Source organism: Agelaius phoeniceus, chromosome 3 (genome assembly GCF_051311805.1).
Source record: "Agelaius phoeniceus isolate bAgePho1 chromosome 3, bAgePho1.hap1, whole genome shotgun sequence".
NCBI lineage: Eukaryota > Metazoa > Chordata > Aves > Passeriformes > Icteridae > Agelaius > Agelaius phoeniceus.
In genome coordinates, this window is record NC_135267.1 from 21,090,523 (window position 1) to 21,107,140 (window position 16,618).

General features: G+C 37.6%; 1 protein-coding gene across 3 annotated transcripts in view; it reads right to left on the minus strand.

The window, feature by feature from the left end:
• COL12A1 (collagen type XII alpha 1 chain) overlaps positions 1-16,618 on the minus strand; it is a 99,549-nt gene that overhangs the window by 63,155 nt on the left and 19,776 nt on the right. For all 3 annotated transcript variants that reach the window (XM_054629987.2, XM_077174834.1, XM_077174835.1), the window contains 4 exons: positions 15,341-15,613; positions 14,154-14,426; positions 2,657-2,926; positions 520-786 (listed from right to left, as the gene is read on the minus strand). In XM_054629987.2, the coding sequence (XP_054485962.2) occupies positions 520-786; positions 2,657-2,926; positions 14,154-14,426; positions 15,341-15,613 (1,083 nt within the window). The remainder of the gene's footprint in view (positions 1-519; positions 787-2,656; positions 2,927-14,153; positions 14,427-15,340; positions 15,614-16,618) is intronic.

A 16,618-nucleotide genomic window follows, 5' to 3' on the forward strand; every position in this document is an offset into this window, starting at 1 on the left:
AGAAGACAGTCTGTCCAAAAGACCATGAAGTCAGACTTCCACAGATAAATCTTCAAAATCATCTACTACCCCTTTTTAGTAGCTTGGATTTTCCACAGAAAATATGGTGACCAGAGAAGACAAACCTAATTAACAGGATGATGCTATTTAATCAATACCCACAAGCAAAAGGCAAAATATGCAACAGCAGACAACACTTGATTAAGTAGCCTGACTTCCTCACAAAACACCTTGTTTGAACTTCTGATGACAGCATTTCAAAACAATTCTAGTATTTTCAAACAGATTTTACACTGTACTTACACCTCTTAATATCAACAGCAAAAAGCTGTTCTCCAGCTATGCCACACTGAAATTTCAAACAAACCAAACTCTTTTCTCAACTTATAACATTTTCTTCAATTTTCCTCTCAATTCATGATCTTGGCAGACTCCACCATGCTTTTCTATGTTTCCTGATTATTAATTTTAAGCACAAAACTTGCATTATGAAATCCTGTACAACCTTGTGGTACATACCCGTTGTTCCTTCTCCTTTTCTTGATTTCCCATGTCCAAAATCATAAATTGGAACAACAGTAATGTCATACGTAGTGCGGGGCTTAAGTCGCTTTAGCACGATGCTGGTGGCAGGAGCATTTACTCTCCCAGACATTTGCCTTCCTCCGCTGCGAGCTCTGTAGTTCACACGGTAAGACAAGACTTTCCCAGGCGCAGGCTGCCATGTAACTCTCATTGTGTTTTCTGTCTCGTTGTCTACGGTCAGAGTCCTGGCATTTGGTGACACTTTTCAGTGTAAAAATATGGATAAATTTTTACTTTGTCATATACAGATATATTCAAATGCATGACTACAAAATTAGTGCTGCTGTACTAAAAAATAAAATTGCCCTTTAAAATTCCAGTATTTTATTGTGGGGAAGACACAGGGGAATCTCACAGGCTGTTGTTAATTATTTTTAAATTGTGATGGACTAAACAAACAGATGTGTGGATTTCAGTAATGAGACAAAAAAGGGGGAAGTATAAATCACATGATGACACAGCATAATTGGGAGTTTTACTTAGTCATGTTTTTCATTAATCCATTAAATAATGGATTCAGCACTCTCAAATTGATAAAGTCCTTGATTTTCATGAACTCAATGTCCTATAGATTTTCTAAGTTTTGACTTTACAGGTCTGATAAGGTACTGGTGAATTCCTAAACAGCTGGTTGTTGAACCCCATACAAACTGTCCTTCAAATAGAGGTGAGTGACTTTCCAAATGCTTGGAAAATCACTCATCACAACATAGCATATGTGCTGAAATAGGCCCTTGAACTAATAAAGCATTTTCTCGACAAATTGCAGCATTCAGCTTCTAAGAGATATTTTCCAGACTGTACAAATAGTATAAATAATCCCAAGTGAACTGACAGGTATGCAATGCTGGCTGTCAGCCAAAATAAGCCATCTAGGTTTTGGCAAAGCTGAACCCTCTTGGCATGGTGGAATCGGTCAGTATTTCAACACACAGTAAGATAGGATTTGTAATTCCTAGGAACTGACAATTTCTAATTGTGTGTATACCAGAAAGATCCAATAGTTTCAGGCTATCAGCCCCAGGTTTGGGGCTATTGATAGGCCTAACAGCAAGTTCTCTCAGTCAGCACACAGAGAGTCAGTACAAATGATAAGGCTAGGCTACCCACCTAACCTGGAAGAGCTAGAACAGCTGGTGTCGCTGTGCTTGAACCAAGAAGGAAGCCATGGGAGAGCAGTCTGCTAGTCTGCTTTGACTCTGGGGAGTCAGCTCTTACTAACAGCAGCAACCACTACTCTTGCAAAACCTTGAGAACAACTGCTCTGGGTCAAGGACAAAGGTTAACGTAATTCAGCAGCCTGTCTCCAGCAGTAGTCAAAACAGATGCTTAGGACAGAGCACAAGAACATGTAAACACACATGATGCTTCCCCAGAGCCCTCCCTCAGGCTTTGTCTTTGCATGGCCCCTTTAGGCAAACAACAGGAATGTCAAGCCTTATCCAGGACATCCCTTCATTCATTCTGACTCCTTTACTCACAGTTCCTGCTACAAAGAAACAAGCCATCCCTGGTCTCTGTGTTTTTTCGCTTTGCCTACACAGCAGGAGAGGCTTGAGCCTGCTTTGACCAAATACAATATGATGTTTGGCAAATAAGAAAAAGAAGAGCCCCAGAAAGGTAACTCACAAACATCAAAATCACCCAGTGAGCCTCAGTTTGAGGACTGTGAAGATTGGAAAGGCAATAACTTGGAAAGGAAACTCATTGATTCTGTGGGAATGCACCCCATCTTTCCTCTTTGCTCTATCCACATTTCCTTCACCTGATTTTTAGCAATCACACCAAAACTATAAAAGGCCGAATTCAGAGTAATATGCATACCAAATAATATCTTAATTTGGAAGTAATTCTTGCTGAATCCAAACCTATATGACATAGAAGAGATTTTTTTTTTAGGTTTTTTAATAGTCCAACAAAATGTCAAAATTGGCTGAGCTGAGGTGGCATTTCGGGGAAACTTTTCATAAAAAATAAAAATGAAGGGGGAAAAATAAGGTCCATTTTATTTTTAAATTATAATTTCATCAAAACCAGAATGTTACAAATGGTGGTAATGTATTACACTTACCATCAGTAAAAGCCTCTCCTTCTACTGGGTCTCCTTCTCCACTGCTGTAGGCTGCATATACTGAAATCCTATATTTAGTCTCTGGCTCCAAGCCTTCTATCACAGCATCCACTGTATTTCCTGGGACTCTCTTCTCTCCCATGGTATCATCATAATGTGATTTCCATACTATCCTGTAATGGTTAACTGTTCCTGGAGCTGGTGTCCATGATAACCCAACTGTAGTGTCAGTTATGTCTGTGGTAACTAAATTACGCGGTGAACCACGTTCTGCAAGAAAGAAAACAGCAAATTCTCTCTTAAACACAAATAGCAAAAGTTAGCAAAGTACAAATGTAAAAGTCAAATGATCTTAAAAGCTAAACTGAACTTTTCCCATTAATATTATTTTCAATAACATATGAGGGTAGTCCCAAGAGAAAATAGATTAAGGTTTCAACAAAATGCTTAAAGCTAACTTTAGATTATGAATGATCTTATCCCTACCATGTAAGATACTAAGCAATCATGCTTTAGAATATTCAAAATAAAAATGGCAATATTCAAAAACCTGGAATGAAGCCAGTGCTTAAATGTGGTGCAGCTCACTTAGGTAAATTTTAACTCTCAAAAAAAAGATTTTATTTCATTCATTCATTGTCATTGTTATGTGTGTACCTTTTTTCCAAGGGTTAAATAATGGAGACTTCTCACAGAATAACAGAATCTGTTGAGTTGGAAGGGACCCAGAAGGACCACCATCTACTAGCCCTGTACAGCACCATCCCCAGGAGTCACATCATGTTCCTGAGAGAATTGTCCACACACTTCTCAAACTCTGTCAGGCTGGTGCTGTGACCACTGCCCTGGGGAGCCTGTTCCAGTGCCCAACCACCCTCTAGATGAAGAACCTTTTTCTAATATCCAACCTAAAAGTCCCCTAATACAGCTTCAGCCATTCTTTTGGTCCTGTCACTCATCACCACAGAAAAGACATCAGTGTCTACTCCTGTCTTCCCTCTCATATTCAACTTTCCATCAAAAAGAATCCCCAGGTCCCTTTCCATGGCACTGCTTTCCATCATCTCATTCCCTGCTCTGTCTGTACATCCAGGGTTGCCTATCCCAGGTGCAGAATCCAGCACTTGCCCTTATTGAACTCCACATGCTTGATGATTGTCCAGGCCTCTAATAAGAGTACTTTCTCTGACAATTTTATTTGTTTATTTATTAGTACTAGTATATTACAGAGTCCCACTTACCAGATCAGCTATTTCATTTTATGTTCACAACTAATTTGCATGTGTTTACATCATCCCACACTTACTGTAGAAAACACTCCCCATCTTTCCATTCATAAGACCTGTACCTCTTTCCTCCCTGCAGTTTGTTTCAGCCAGCTTGAAACAAAGGAAGCAGCTCATTAGTCTGTGAAATCCAGTGTCAGATGGATATGTGAGTCTCACCTAACACACCGGAGTAGTTCCTCTGCTTAAAAATTCAGCTCATTGGTCTAAAGTGGTGCAATGAAAGGAGTGCCTCTGCTTAATGTTCAATGTACATTTATAACATATGTTCAATTTTCCTGTTGCAATGGCTTGCTTTTGATAGCAGGAAAGGAGCATTGACTGGTGGATTTAGTGCAACAGCCTCATCATAGAAAAATCTGCAAAAGGGCTCTATGAAACCAGATCCACATAGACAAAGAAGTACTCAGTTCTTTGGTGTGTATTGTCTGTGGGATTTCTCACTGTACAGGACATTCCTGAGTGGCTCCTGCTTAGGAAGAGGACTTAAACACTTGGGGTGGCCTCATGGCATCACAGTTAAGTTTTACCCTCACTGATAAAAACATATCCTTATACTAATCCATGGCAGCCACAGGAGAAGAATCAAAATTCTTTGAACACAGAGGAATTCAATACTTATCCACTTTCCACTACTTAGTCTCATTGCAAGAACAGACCTCACTACATTCAGAAGTCTGAAGCAGTTTCAGGCTGAGCAGCAAATTGCTCAAAGTCATAGTATGAGTTTTCACTTTTCATATTCATTTGTCTTTTACTTCCACCACAATCTGCAACATTTCCAAACACAATCCCAGTGGAGCAGAAAATATTATCTGTAGAAAGTTTTGTTTTAGAAACATCTCATTGCTGGTGCAACTTCATTAAAAGTGAGACAACTAATCCCACTTGACTTAATGATGAATAGAAATTAATGTCAACCTATCAAAGATTCACCAGCTACACAGAATGCAGAATCAGAGAGTACCACAACAATCACAAAGATAACTATCAAATGCACCTAACAGAACATGTGTTGTGGGGGGGGTTCTGATTTTAATTCAGTCTTAGAGACATTCCATCATGTTTTTCTGGAGACAGCTCTTTTTCTGTCCTAACTGCATCAGTTCTTAAAATTGTACCCTTCAAACTGATTTTTCTAGATGCATAATATAAATTACGACAATTTATGGCATCCTCTCTTCAAATAAAGGTTAAGATACAGAGGGTTTGGTAAAGTTCAGCTAACATTTCCCAATAGTGATTGCATATACTGTAAAAGTTATAGTGAAAAGGCCCAATTCAGCTCATGCTTCATGAAGTCTCACCAAATTCAGTGACTGCATTAAATGAAAGCCAGGGCAGAATCTTAGCTCCAAATAACAATTTTCCTGGAAGCCTGAAAAAAAGATTTGCCTTCAAAAGTAAATTACAGCAATTTTTCTGTCTGCTCTTAAGCTCCTACTCTCAAATCTTGGCTTTTTCATACAATAAAAAAAAATATTAAGGCAATCCAAATGGAAAAAATATGGAAAACCTAACTTGATAGAATGCACAGATGTCTCACAATAAAAACCTTTCTTTCCATATTTTAATGTAATATAAATATACAAGTCACTTTATTTTGGCTACTTTAAAACATGGCTCTGCCACAACATGATTTCAGTATTCAAGTATCTGCTACCACAGCACAATTTTTTGCAAGTCTACTCTTGGATAATACAGCTAATGATATATGTTGGAAATACTGCAAAAATAACTTCTTATTTAAAACCCTTATTGATTAAGTCATTATTGAGGTCATTAAATAACAGAGGAAAATAATTTGTTTGGAATGGATTATAATGAACAGCAGTTACTGTAATATGTTGGTTCTGAAAGAAATATTCTTTGGAACTAAATGTCTTTTTTATAAGTCAAGGTAAAAGAGGGAAAAGGAACTGGGATTTCTACCAAACCACTAGAACTAAATGGAAAATTTTTGCTTCAAATAGTTGGAAACTGCTGACAAGACAACTTACCTACTAAGGGAAATTGGACATTTTATATGTTACACTGCAACTGAGAACATTTCTTCAACATAACACGCTAACTTGATTTGCACCTCACGTGTGAGGTGGAAGTTCACTCATAGCTTTTTTTCTGCTTCACTTGATCCTCACAGTGGTTTATTTTTAATTTATTATTAGGAGAACACCTATGTTTAAGATGAAGTCCAACTGTCAGTCTTATACTGTTAGGATTCCATGAAATATTATCAAAGCTGATACGCTCAGAGTCAAGAAACACATTTATCCTCCACAATAACAATGGTATAATGTGGCCACTAACAAACATGCAATGAGACCTATGAAATATTCTACTCTTGGATTAAAACAGAATACCTGGGTAGCTTGCTTATATGTCATGTACACACAAAAATCTACAACTGTAACACCTGAACACTTATTTTTATTCTTTGGTCAATGTGTTCAGAAATGTTTGTTGAATATCCACTTCTTGCCTGCTTGTTTAAACAGGATGATTAAGGAGCATGGAGAGACAATGCACATCATAAGAAAGAGAAGTTCTGGCTGGCTAGCAAAGGACTCCTGCTTTTTCTTGACTGGAAATGGAAGCTAACGTATGTTCATCACTTCATACAGGCCCCAAGACATCAGCAAACAAGGATTTTTTTATCTCAGAGCACTTTTCACTGCCTACAGTCCCTGTACAACTTTACCATCGCTTAGAGCAGACACACATTGAAAAATTCATTCGGTAACCTTCAGTCATGTGCATTTATACTCTGTTCTGGACTTCTGAAATGTCCAGTTTCCATATTAAGTTTTTCCACTGTAGTGTGCCAGAGACACGAAAAAGCAGTTTCCCTCTGTCCACTTGGCTCACTTCCCACAGCTCTCCAGCAATCACTGTTGTTATTGAACACAAGACTGAATCAGCTAAAATTAAAATGTTGACATTCATAAAAATCAAATGTCCTTATTCAAATGGCCTTTCCCCTCAGAGACATTTACACAACTCCAGCTGATCTCAGTGGGATTTTTACATGCAATTTGGGCCCAAATTTTAAACAGCTTTCTGTGTGTGTTTTTTTAAAACCAGGTTTCAAAATCAATCTGCAGTGGTAAATTTTGTGCAGAGCTATGTTTCATTTAAGTTAAACATAGGATTTCTGTAAGCTAGCATCCTAAAATTTCAGAATCAACTAAATAAGCCTTCACTTGTAGAGGCATAGACCAAAATGTTCTGGCCTGAGTCCTGCCTTGTTTACAATGGGCAAAAGTCAGGAGTATCCCATTGTGTCAGCAGGCTAGATTGCCACAGCCAAGGAGCCAAGTACATGCATCAGATAAGATGACAGCAGATAATACTCTAGATAGTAGATAGTAGATGATACTCCAATGGTAAAACTCTCAGTACTGGAGGAGGCAACCACTTGGGTGGGCTGATATCCCTCTCTCCAAGACATAAAGTGGCTAGCAAGCAGCCCTCAGGCAAGTAGAGAGGGGATGTGGCCATGGTGCAGGGGAAAGCCAAAGACTTACTACACACTCACATAACCCCATTAAAGCAGATTTCTTCTCTTCTGCAGAAAGGCAAGAAGGCCAACCAGGAGAGCTCTAACCCAAAACAATGGTTAGAGATCTTTTAGCCAGAGCACTCCTGAGTCCCTGATGTAGGATAATGCCAACAGGTGTTCACATTCAGTCCTTTTAATATTCTATCTGTCTTTTCCAAAAGTTATTTAGTTAACACTGTGAAGAAATATCTTATTATTCACTCCATCTTCCTCCACTGGGTTTTTTTTTCTGATACATACTTTGTTACCTAGAAAAAACTCAGATAATTTTCCTCAGATTATCAAGTCTGTTTCAAAGGTCACACTCAAAAGTCTTGGAATGTAAAATTTTAAAAATGCATGATACTGCATTAAACCTCCTGAGGACACTGAGTCCTTGTTTCTGTCAGGACAGAAGCAGCACTACACTGTCTGACCATTACGTAAAGTGCCTGTGATCGGCTAAAAATCTCATTGCAAGAAAATGTCACTTGAATTTGTACTATTCTGTCTGTAGGAGGCTGTTCATTTCTAAAGGATTCTTATGTCACTACAGAAACAGCAAAAAATAATCATTTATGTAGCAAAGAACTGCTACTCATTTTCTGACCAAAAACGAGCCTGCCTCCAAAATCCCCAAACCTAAACTATAAGAAATATATACAACAGAAAATCACTTCAAACTGAAAATGATCCAGTTATGACAACTTTTTTTTCATATCTTGCTTTGGTACAGCCTAATTCTCACAACACAAATAGCTACTCCTCAAACAGTATGGAAGATTTGGGCCCTGCATCACTGAAACAAAGATTCTCTTTCCAAAGCAGAAGACATAATTACATAGTTATCTCTCAAATTTATTTATACTCTCCTGAATATAATGCAATATGCCTTTCTTTGCTTATTCCAAAAAGCACAAAGAAACAAAACAGGCTGACACCTCTGCTAATGCAGACCAGCAACCTCACATATGCCAAAGAACTTCTTTTTTACCAACAGCATGTCTAGCCTAGGATCTTCACTGATATAAGTGGAAATACTTGGAAATTTCTCAGTGCAAGCAATATGAAAACTTGATTACCAAGTATTTTTCTGGAGAAAAAAAATGAACCAGCCTTTTTTCTAAATTTCTCTGAAATTAATTTTTAAAAGTGTAATGACTTCCTTGATTACAGTCAGTTGCTCAAATATTCTTAAAACTTTTTTGCAAACTATATAGCTGCCAGCAAAAGGACACATAAAACAGATCTTCAGCTTTCAAGTTTTTCAGACATTTATTAGGATTAAGCATTTCTGTATTGATTGCTTAATCTAGCAATGAATTTTTTAGTCTTTAAAACAACTTCAATTTATGAAAGTTAATCTGCTTAGCAGCTAATGTACAGTATGTTCTTCTCATCTGACAGCATGCATTTGGGCAGAAAATCAAATTCTTGCCAGACCTAAAACCACTTCTCTTATTAAAAAACAGATTAGAAAAACAGTAGCTCTCACAAACTGCCCACTGTCTGCTGCATTTAGACTCACTGCCTTCACAATGTTTCTCATTGTATTTTATTTCTGGTGTATGAGGACTTGGGTAAAGATCATACGATCTCAAGCAATATTGAAAGCCAAATGCTTTGTTTGGAGTGTTTGGAGATAAGAGAATGACTTTTCCCTAAGACGTTCCATGGCTGTTTCTTGCTTGTTCTTCAATCTGTATTACATAACATCAATATAACCATCAGTGCAAATTTATTTAGCTCTCACAGCTGTCACAAGCACTGTTCCACCCCAAGGCCAATGGCAGCCTTCACTGATTTAACTTACTTTAGCAGTTTCAACAACTTTGTGTGAGCTGAGGGGAATCATATCCAAAAAAGTATGTCTGAGGAAAATTTTTCCATGGCACCTTTATAGAAGTGCTCCAACAAAAGCTGCCCAGTTATGGATTGCCATGCACTTTTGAAAGTGAGAGGATAAAAGTGGAGAGTTTTCTACAGCACATATTTTGCACATGCAGTTATGTTTAAAGCAGTATGAAATATAAAGCTCCAGAATTGTCACCTCTGGATGGTACTTCATAACTGTAGACAAAATCAGCCAATGACTGAAAGAAGTCATATAAAAGATGAGAACACTATAAGTTTCCTAAAATCTGGATTTCTGAAGAAGGAAAGTATACTCCTTCAACAAAGGGGCAAATACATTGTTTCCCTTTTCCTGCTCCAAAAGCACACACACACAAAAAGAAATAAATCCATTCTCTCTGAATAACAATTACCTGGTAATGGAACAGCACTCAGAAATGAGTCATTTTCTGATTACTCATTTGCTAAGCTCTCTACACAGTGTTGTCTGTGAACAGTTCATAAAATGCTGATCCTCTGGCATGTGTTTATCTTTGGGCTGGACCAGAGAGCTATGCAAACAGTTTATAAAAGAGATTATCTACAGTTACTTGGGGGAATATTTGCCCTCTCTGTTTTATGCAGAGAAGCAATAAGGGCAAGCATATGCTTAGCAAAAAGAAAAACACAAGGAGAAACTGAGATTACCCACATGGTAAATTATATCAAGTACACAGAATGGTTTCTAGGTTTCTGTGGATTGATTTTCCCATGAATCCTGAAACAAACAAGCCACTTCAAAACACTGCAAAACTACCATGCAGAGCAAAGCAGAGGAATAGGGGGCAAATTGTAACTGCTCCAAAATATTTTGGAGATAACAAACATAACTGAAGGGCCTTCGATGAATTCTTGGGCAGACATGTCCATGCAGATCAGGTTAGAGCAGCCTAAAAATTTCTGGTTTTTTCCTTTCTGCTGAAGGATACTCTTGTCTGAGAGTAACTGCCCATGTGGGCTCTACTACTAGATGCAGAACAAAATAAATCATTACTGAAAGCAGGAAGAATGCTTGCCTACATCCTTAATCACAGGAGACCATTTAGTGATTCAGTAAAATTCCATAAACATCTGAGAGTTTGGATTTTTCATTTCCTGCCTCTTGACTATAAGAGAGTTGGAGAAGGTACTGTATCCAACTCTTCTTTTCTCACTTTTCTATTAGTGCTGAAATGTTCTCTACACTCAAACTCACTCCTCTTAGGCTACATATCAATTCCATGAACTAGCAACCATCCCAGTTTGAAAGGCAATCTCAAGCCTAGCTCCTGATACGATGAGCAAATATGGCACCACCGACTGAATAGGTTTGGTGAGAATTCATATGGTGAAGACATCAAGTAAGCCCCATAGGGATTCCTGATACAGAAAAATACTTAAGTGCTCAGTCTTTCTGGGTTGTTGGCAATGAAAAACACACACCACACTATTTTGTTTCTCAGACACCATGGCTCATGGAAAAACTAACTAAAATACTAAACACTTTTTTTATGCTTCCTTTCACAGCTTTTTTGTCATTACTGTTGATAAGTTTATTTCTCCAGAAGTTAAGACCTGTCCTATTTCCAGCCTCAGTCAGACAAGTTATTTCAGCTACTCATTAGTCAAGTATTCACTTCACTGACCTATGTAACTTTTCATCCTGGCCCAACCATATTTATTTTAGTTTCCCAGCCAGCATGACATCTCTTTTCATGTAAACTTCTATAATGAGCTTTGAAATTTGAATGTTACCTTTCAGTTCCAAAACTGCAACTCTTTATTCATAATTGTCTGGGTTTCTTTAAAGGTTTTGTTATTTTATCCTTCACTGTGGTAAGATAGGGCCATATAGTGAAATACTGTCTTATATGCTGCAACAAATATTCTGAAAACCTTTCATACTGTTAGTCACAGAGTCTTTTAAAATATCTACAACTATGTTCCAAGTGTTCTGGCCTAATCCAAGTACTTTTATTGCCCCATGAAACTGCAGATATGCTGATTACTGAAATACATGGTAGATATTTCATGAGGAAATATAATGAATTAGGTCTTTGCTTCATACAGAAAGAAATTTGTATTCTGTTGCTTCCCTTTGATCACCCAGTAAGGATTGGCATCTACACAGTGCTTTTACTGATGTTTCATCTAACCAAGAAAATTTAAGAGACAGTTTTAATATGAAGAGTAATGTTTTCTGAAGAGCACCCTGATAGGATTTTCAAATCCTGCTGAATCTTCAAAGAATTTACACTTCATTTATAAAGCTATACATGTCAAAGTGGTAAGTAATTTTTAATTTGGTGTCCTCCCAGTTGAAGAACTGGATAAGAAGTCATTCAGTTGAGTGATAGGATGCTCTTTACTCATATTTATCCCAAGAAAAAAATCTGTCACTGAATTTTTAATGTAATGCTTCAATTCAGTTGCTTAGAGCAAAGTTTCTTATAGAAAGGTTTCTGTGACCTTTTAAGTCCAACATCCATTTTAAACTTCATCTGGTTTCATATAAGCCTATTCCTAAGATAGAGGCAAATATTCTTTTAAATTATTTGTCTCTTTAACCAATGTTGAGAATGTTTTTCTTCTTATTAACAATTAAGCAATGCAGAAAGTCCAAATAAGAATCAGAGCCCTCGAGGAAGACACAAATCAGGGAGCACTGAAAGGACAAGACAGTCTGTACCTTGAATTCTGCTTTTCTGATTATTTTGGCTTTTGGATTCTACTGTATTTCATTCACTGCTCTCTCTAGGATGTGTTTTAACTGAAGCTCTAGGCAGTGCCCTAAAAGATTTTTCTTTTGCTCAAGTTTTATGATAGGATAAAATGCTAAGCTTACTTTATGAATTTGAAACACACTTTATGTCTCCACCACTCCATGTTAATAAAGGAGCTCTCCTAAGTTTACTGCAAACATACTCAATGAAAATGTTTCCACCAAATGTAAACAGCTAACTTGGTCAAACCTTTACTAAAATTTGAGGTATGTCCCTAAGGAAGTGAACCATTCAGTCTGTTTAACTGTGCGACAGAGGCTTCTCATGATTTGCAAAGGAAGACTGAGGCATTGCTCTAAACACTGATAGCACAGAGGAGAAAGCAGGGCTATCAGCTTCCTGTGTCTACTTGGGACTCAGTTTGTTTTTGTTCTGAGAGTGAAATTTGTATTCCTGGGTGGACAGCGGCTCATGTTCAGTGGAAAGAATAAAGGAGACTCTTGCCTAATATATTCTGCAGTATTGTGAACCTGCTGGGGTGTGGAGGTGAATTCAAACTCTCCCACACAGCACAAAATCTACATTTTCACCCTCCCTCTTCCCTCCTAAAAATGTTAGACCTAGGAAGCAGCAGCATCACCACCAACAGGGAAGTTCATTATGTCCTGATCATCTCTGGCTTTTCTGGAGGCTATGGGCAGAACATTGATACCTGATCTCATTTAGCTGGATCTCAGCAATGTTCTGGGCAGGAGACAGGCTCTTTTTCCCTAGAAAAGGAGTTTTTTGTACCCTGCATTTGTAGTGAAAGCAGGGGAGTTAGGAAACTTTCAGCATGAACTGCAAGGTGCTTGATTCTCTGACAGCTGCACCCATCAGAGTAAGCAGGTCTCAGGCAGTGGGACAGGCAGGAAGTTGGTGTCTAGATCTGCCACTTACTCCTTGTATAGTCAGTGGACAGAGAAATGCTCATTTGAAGGAAAAATGAGATCTCAGATGGACTACCTGCCTACTGGAAGTATTTGCCTTTCTTCATCAATCACAGAAGAATCCTAGGGAGCCCATGCTGCAAACAGCAGTGCTCAAGTGCCTACATTTTATTAGGAAGAATTCAGCACATTGGTGAATCATTGAAACTGATTTTTTAAATTATTTTATTTTACATTTTCCTATTTAAAGTATGTTTTCTGGATTTTTTGTAACCTATGTCATGAACAAAAAGTTGAACTGGTAGAGAAACTGAGAATCAAGTAACTTGACTAGCATCAAGAGACAAGCCTTAATGCCACATAATTCATCCATAAAATGTTTTCAAGTGTAGTGCCTACACAGCTGCAGTGCCAGATTTCAGCAGTGTATCCCTGGCCAGCACAGAGCAGAGTCACACTTCCTTTCAAGGCCTACAAGGAAGCTTTCCCTATCCTCTGACAATCTACAGATCACATTGAGAATGCTCACAGAGAATTAGTCTGAGAAATTATCTGCTCAATGTCAGAGAAAGAACAGCCTTTCCTCCTTATAAGAAAGCCTTTGGGTCTGACTTATGATTTTGCCAGCATTCTGTTTATGTTTAGCTTCAGGTTCTTTGTTAAAAGCAGGATTTGACTCTGTATGCCTAAAACTACATGTTGTTTCTCTGATGCAAAAATAGCCCCTGAACATCTTTCAAACTCAGTACTGTAGAAATGCTGGAAATTTTCAAATGGATGAGATACTTTAACCCCATTAATTAATCCTGTTACATTAAAAAGAATATGCCACTAAAACACCTTGGAAGATAATTGTTATAAGACAAAATATTTAATGGAGGCTGGTGTGGAAGTAAAGTCAGTTGTGGTTGGTGCTTCTGCCAATAGCTTTTTCAAGAGACAGAGTCCCCTCCACAACTAGTGATTTAACCCACTTTTTTTCTCTAGAGACAGAAGATTTGGAAAGTCCATGTAAAGTAGGAGAATGTCTATGTCTATGTTTCATTTAGATATTTACTTCAACATTAAACTTGGGAAGACACTTTAAGACACCATAAACATTGGTCTGATAATGAATAAATAATAATAGAAACAATAAATAATTACCTTCAAGTGTTTCTCCCTCTCCAGAAAGGGCATCTCCTGCTCCAGAGGCATACAAGGCAGACACAGTAAGTGCATACCTAGTGGCTTGGTCCAAGCCTTTCAGCACTTTAGAGGTAGTGTCACCTTTCACAGTCACTTCCTTAGTTTCACCTCCTGTGACTGGAGTGTATGTTATAAAGTACTGCTGCACTTTGCCAGGAGCAGCATCCCAAGACAGCTTCATTGTTGATGTTGTAGCATCAGAAACTCTCAAATTCCTTGGATTTCCACGGACTGCACATGTTAAAAGATGTTGAAAAAAGGTTGAAGCAAGCTTAATTTCTTGGTTCATCTTTAGGTTAACACTACATAGGATTTTATGCTAAAAAATAATTCTCTAATAGGCTGAACTAACACTGCTACAGTGTGCCTTTACTGTAATCAGGACTGTACATTCCCATCCCCACCCTCCTTAGGCAAAAATGCACAATAAGGTCCATTTTTTTTCCCCTGTTAAAGCAGGTTCAATCCTGGAGCACTTATACATACTAGCATGTCTAGATATGCTCAGATTCAACAAAGATCCATGTTGAAGTCACTGTCTTCAGAATCAAGTCGAAGATGACAAACGAAATATGAAATTAACACGTTTTGGTTTCCTAAACAGGTCTTTTTGATGATGACTTTCATGGATCAGTGAAATTTCAACAATGATCAGGACAGTCATACTTTTGGTATTCTCTAGATTTTGTTTTAATAAGGCATGATACATGTTAAAGGATCATGCATTTTCACATACATTAAATCTACAGTGATAACTTGAGAATATTAAATATTCCATTAATTTCTTGCTAAACATTCAGCACAAAGGGCAAACAGAGTCTGAATTTATATAAGGTATATAATTTATATCATTAACAATATGAAGAATCATGGGGACAATTAATTAAACATACAAGTAGATTCTTCACCCGAGTTACCTTGCCATGTCAGGTACAAGATACTATATTTTAAAATGAAATATTGCAATTTTGATAAATTCTATTGTCTTATGTTATCTCTCAGCTAGGCTTGAGCAATGTTATAACTCTCTGTTCATCTAGGATAATACATATGAGCTATATGGTTTATTCTCCTTTCAGTATGAATATGTCAACATGCAGTGAGTTTTTCTCATGCTTACTATGTTCACAGCATTGATCATGTACCTTCATCAGTTTTTGCATATCCATTCAATGAATTCCCAGGCCCAGACTGATACTCAGGAACAACAGACACTTCATATCTTGTATCTTGGATCAAATTCTGCAGAGTAGTTGACCTATCATTTGCTGATACAGTCATTTGTCTCCTTTCTCCTCCAGTAAGTGGTCTATAAACAAGCCTGTACCGTAAGACATTTCCTGGAGCTGGAGTCCAGCCAACTACAAAGCTATCAGTAGTTTCATCTGTAATCCTTAAGTTTCGAGGAGCACCTTTAACTGCAAAAAATATACAAATGTAAGTTGTAAATATTTGCCTTTAATGAAGAAGAATCTGAAGCAAAACCACGTCAACCATTCCATTAGCTCATCCAGCTTACCAAAACTGCTTATATTGCCCTCCCATTGCTTAAGGGTACACACACCTTTAGTGATTTCTGAAAATTTAGGATCATAGTTACATTCAGCAGTGGAACAAAGTTGTCTCCAAAAGTACATTCATCCCAGCTTATACAACTGCTTCTGAAACTTAAGATAGTCTGACTGTATTTAGTGGTAACAGTAGAACTGAACTGTGTAAGGGACATTTGGGCATAGTGAGCAAACTTCTTAACACAACAACTGGTATAAGTTTCCTTGCTGCGACCCTTTGCTTCTGCACCCCTTCCACTGGCAGTTGTCAGATATACCTGACTACACACTCAGCTATCCTGTTTGCAAGAACAAACAAGGAACAAAGAGAAAAAAAACCCCACCAAACCAATTCTATTTCTTTGAATATTTAAAAAAAAATATTCATTGAAATGCGAGTTGCATCTAATGTTTAAAAAAGGTTTCTTAATTTAGTCTCTAATTCAAAGAAACAGCTTGTTATCTTAAAAAGTAAAGGAAAAAACCTGTGGTCAATCCTTTAACCTGGCCTGCTCCTTGACAAGAGATGCAGCAGTTCAGATGAGCTCAGTGGGCACAGCAAAAAAGACTTGACTCTTCCAACAGAAATAAAGATCCACTGTACTGCATGCTGCCTAGCAGCACATAACATTGTCACTTAGGGAAATAAGGTTCTGTTTTTTTGTTGTTTGCTATCTATATTCCATAAGTATTGTTCTTCAAAGTTAAGAGCGGAGTAATTAATAAACCAAGTTTAAAAAAAGAAACTTGTTTTCTATTAATCAGAAACACAATACTCAACCTCAAATCCTTTAAAAGCCTGAAACCAAAGTTAATTGCCAAGAAAGCCATCTGGCTCAAACTGTTAGCTAGATCTGAATGGAGAACTGCTGA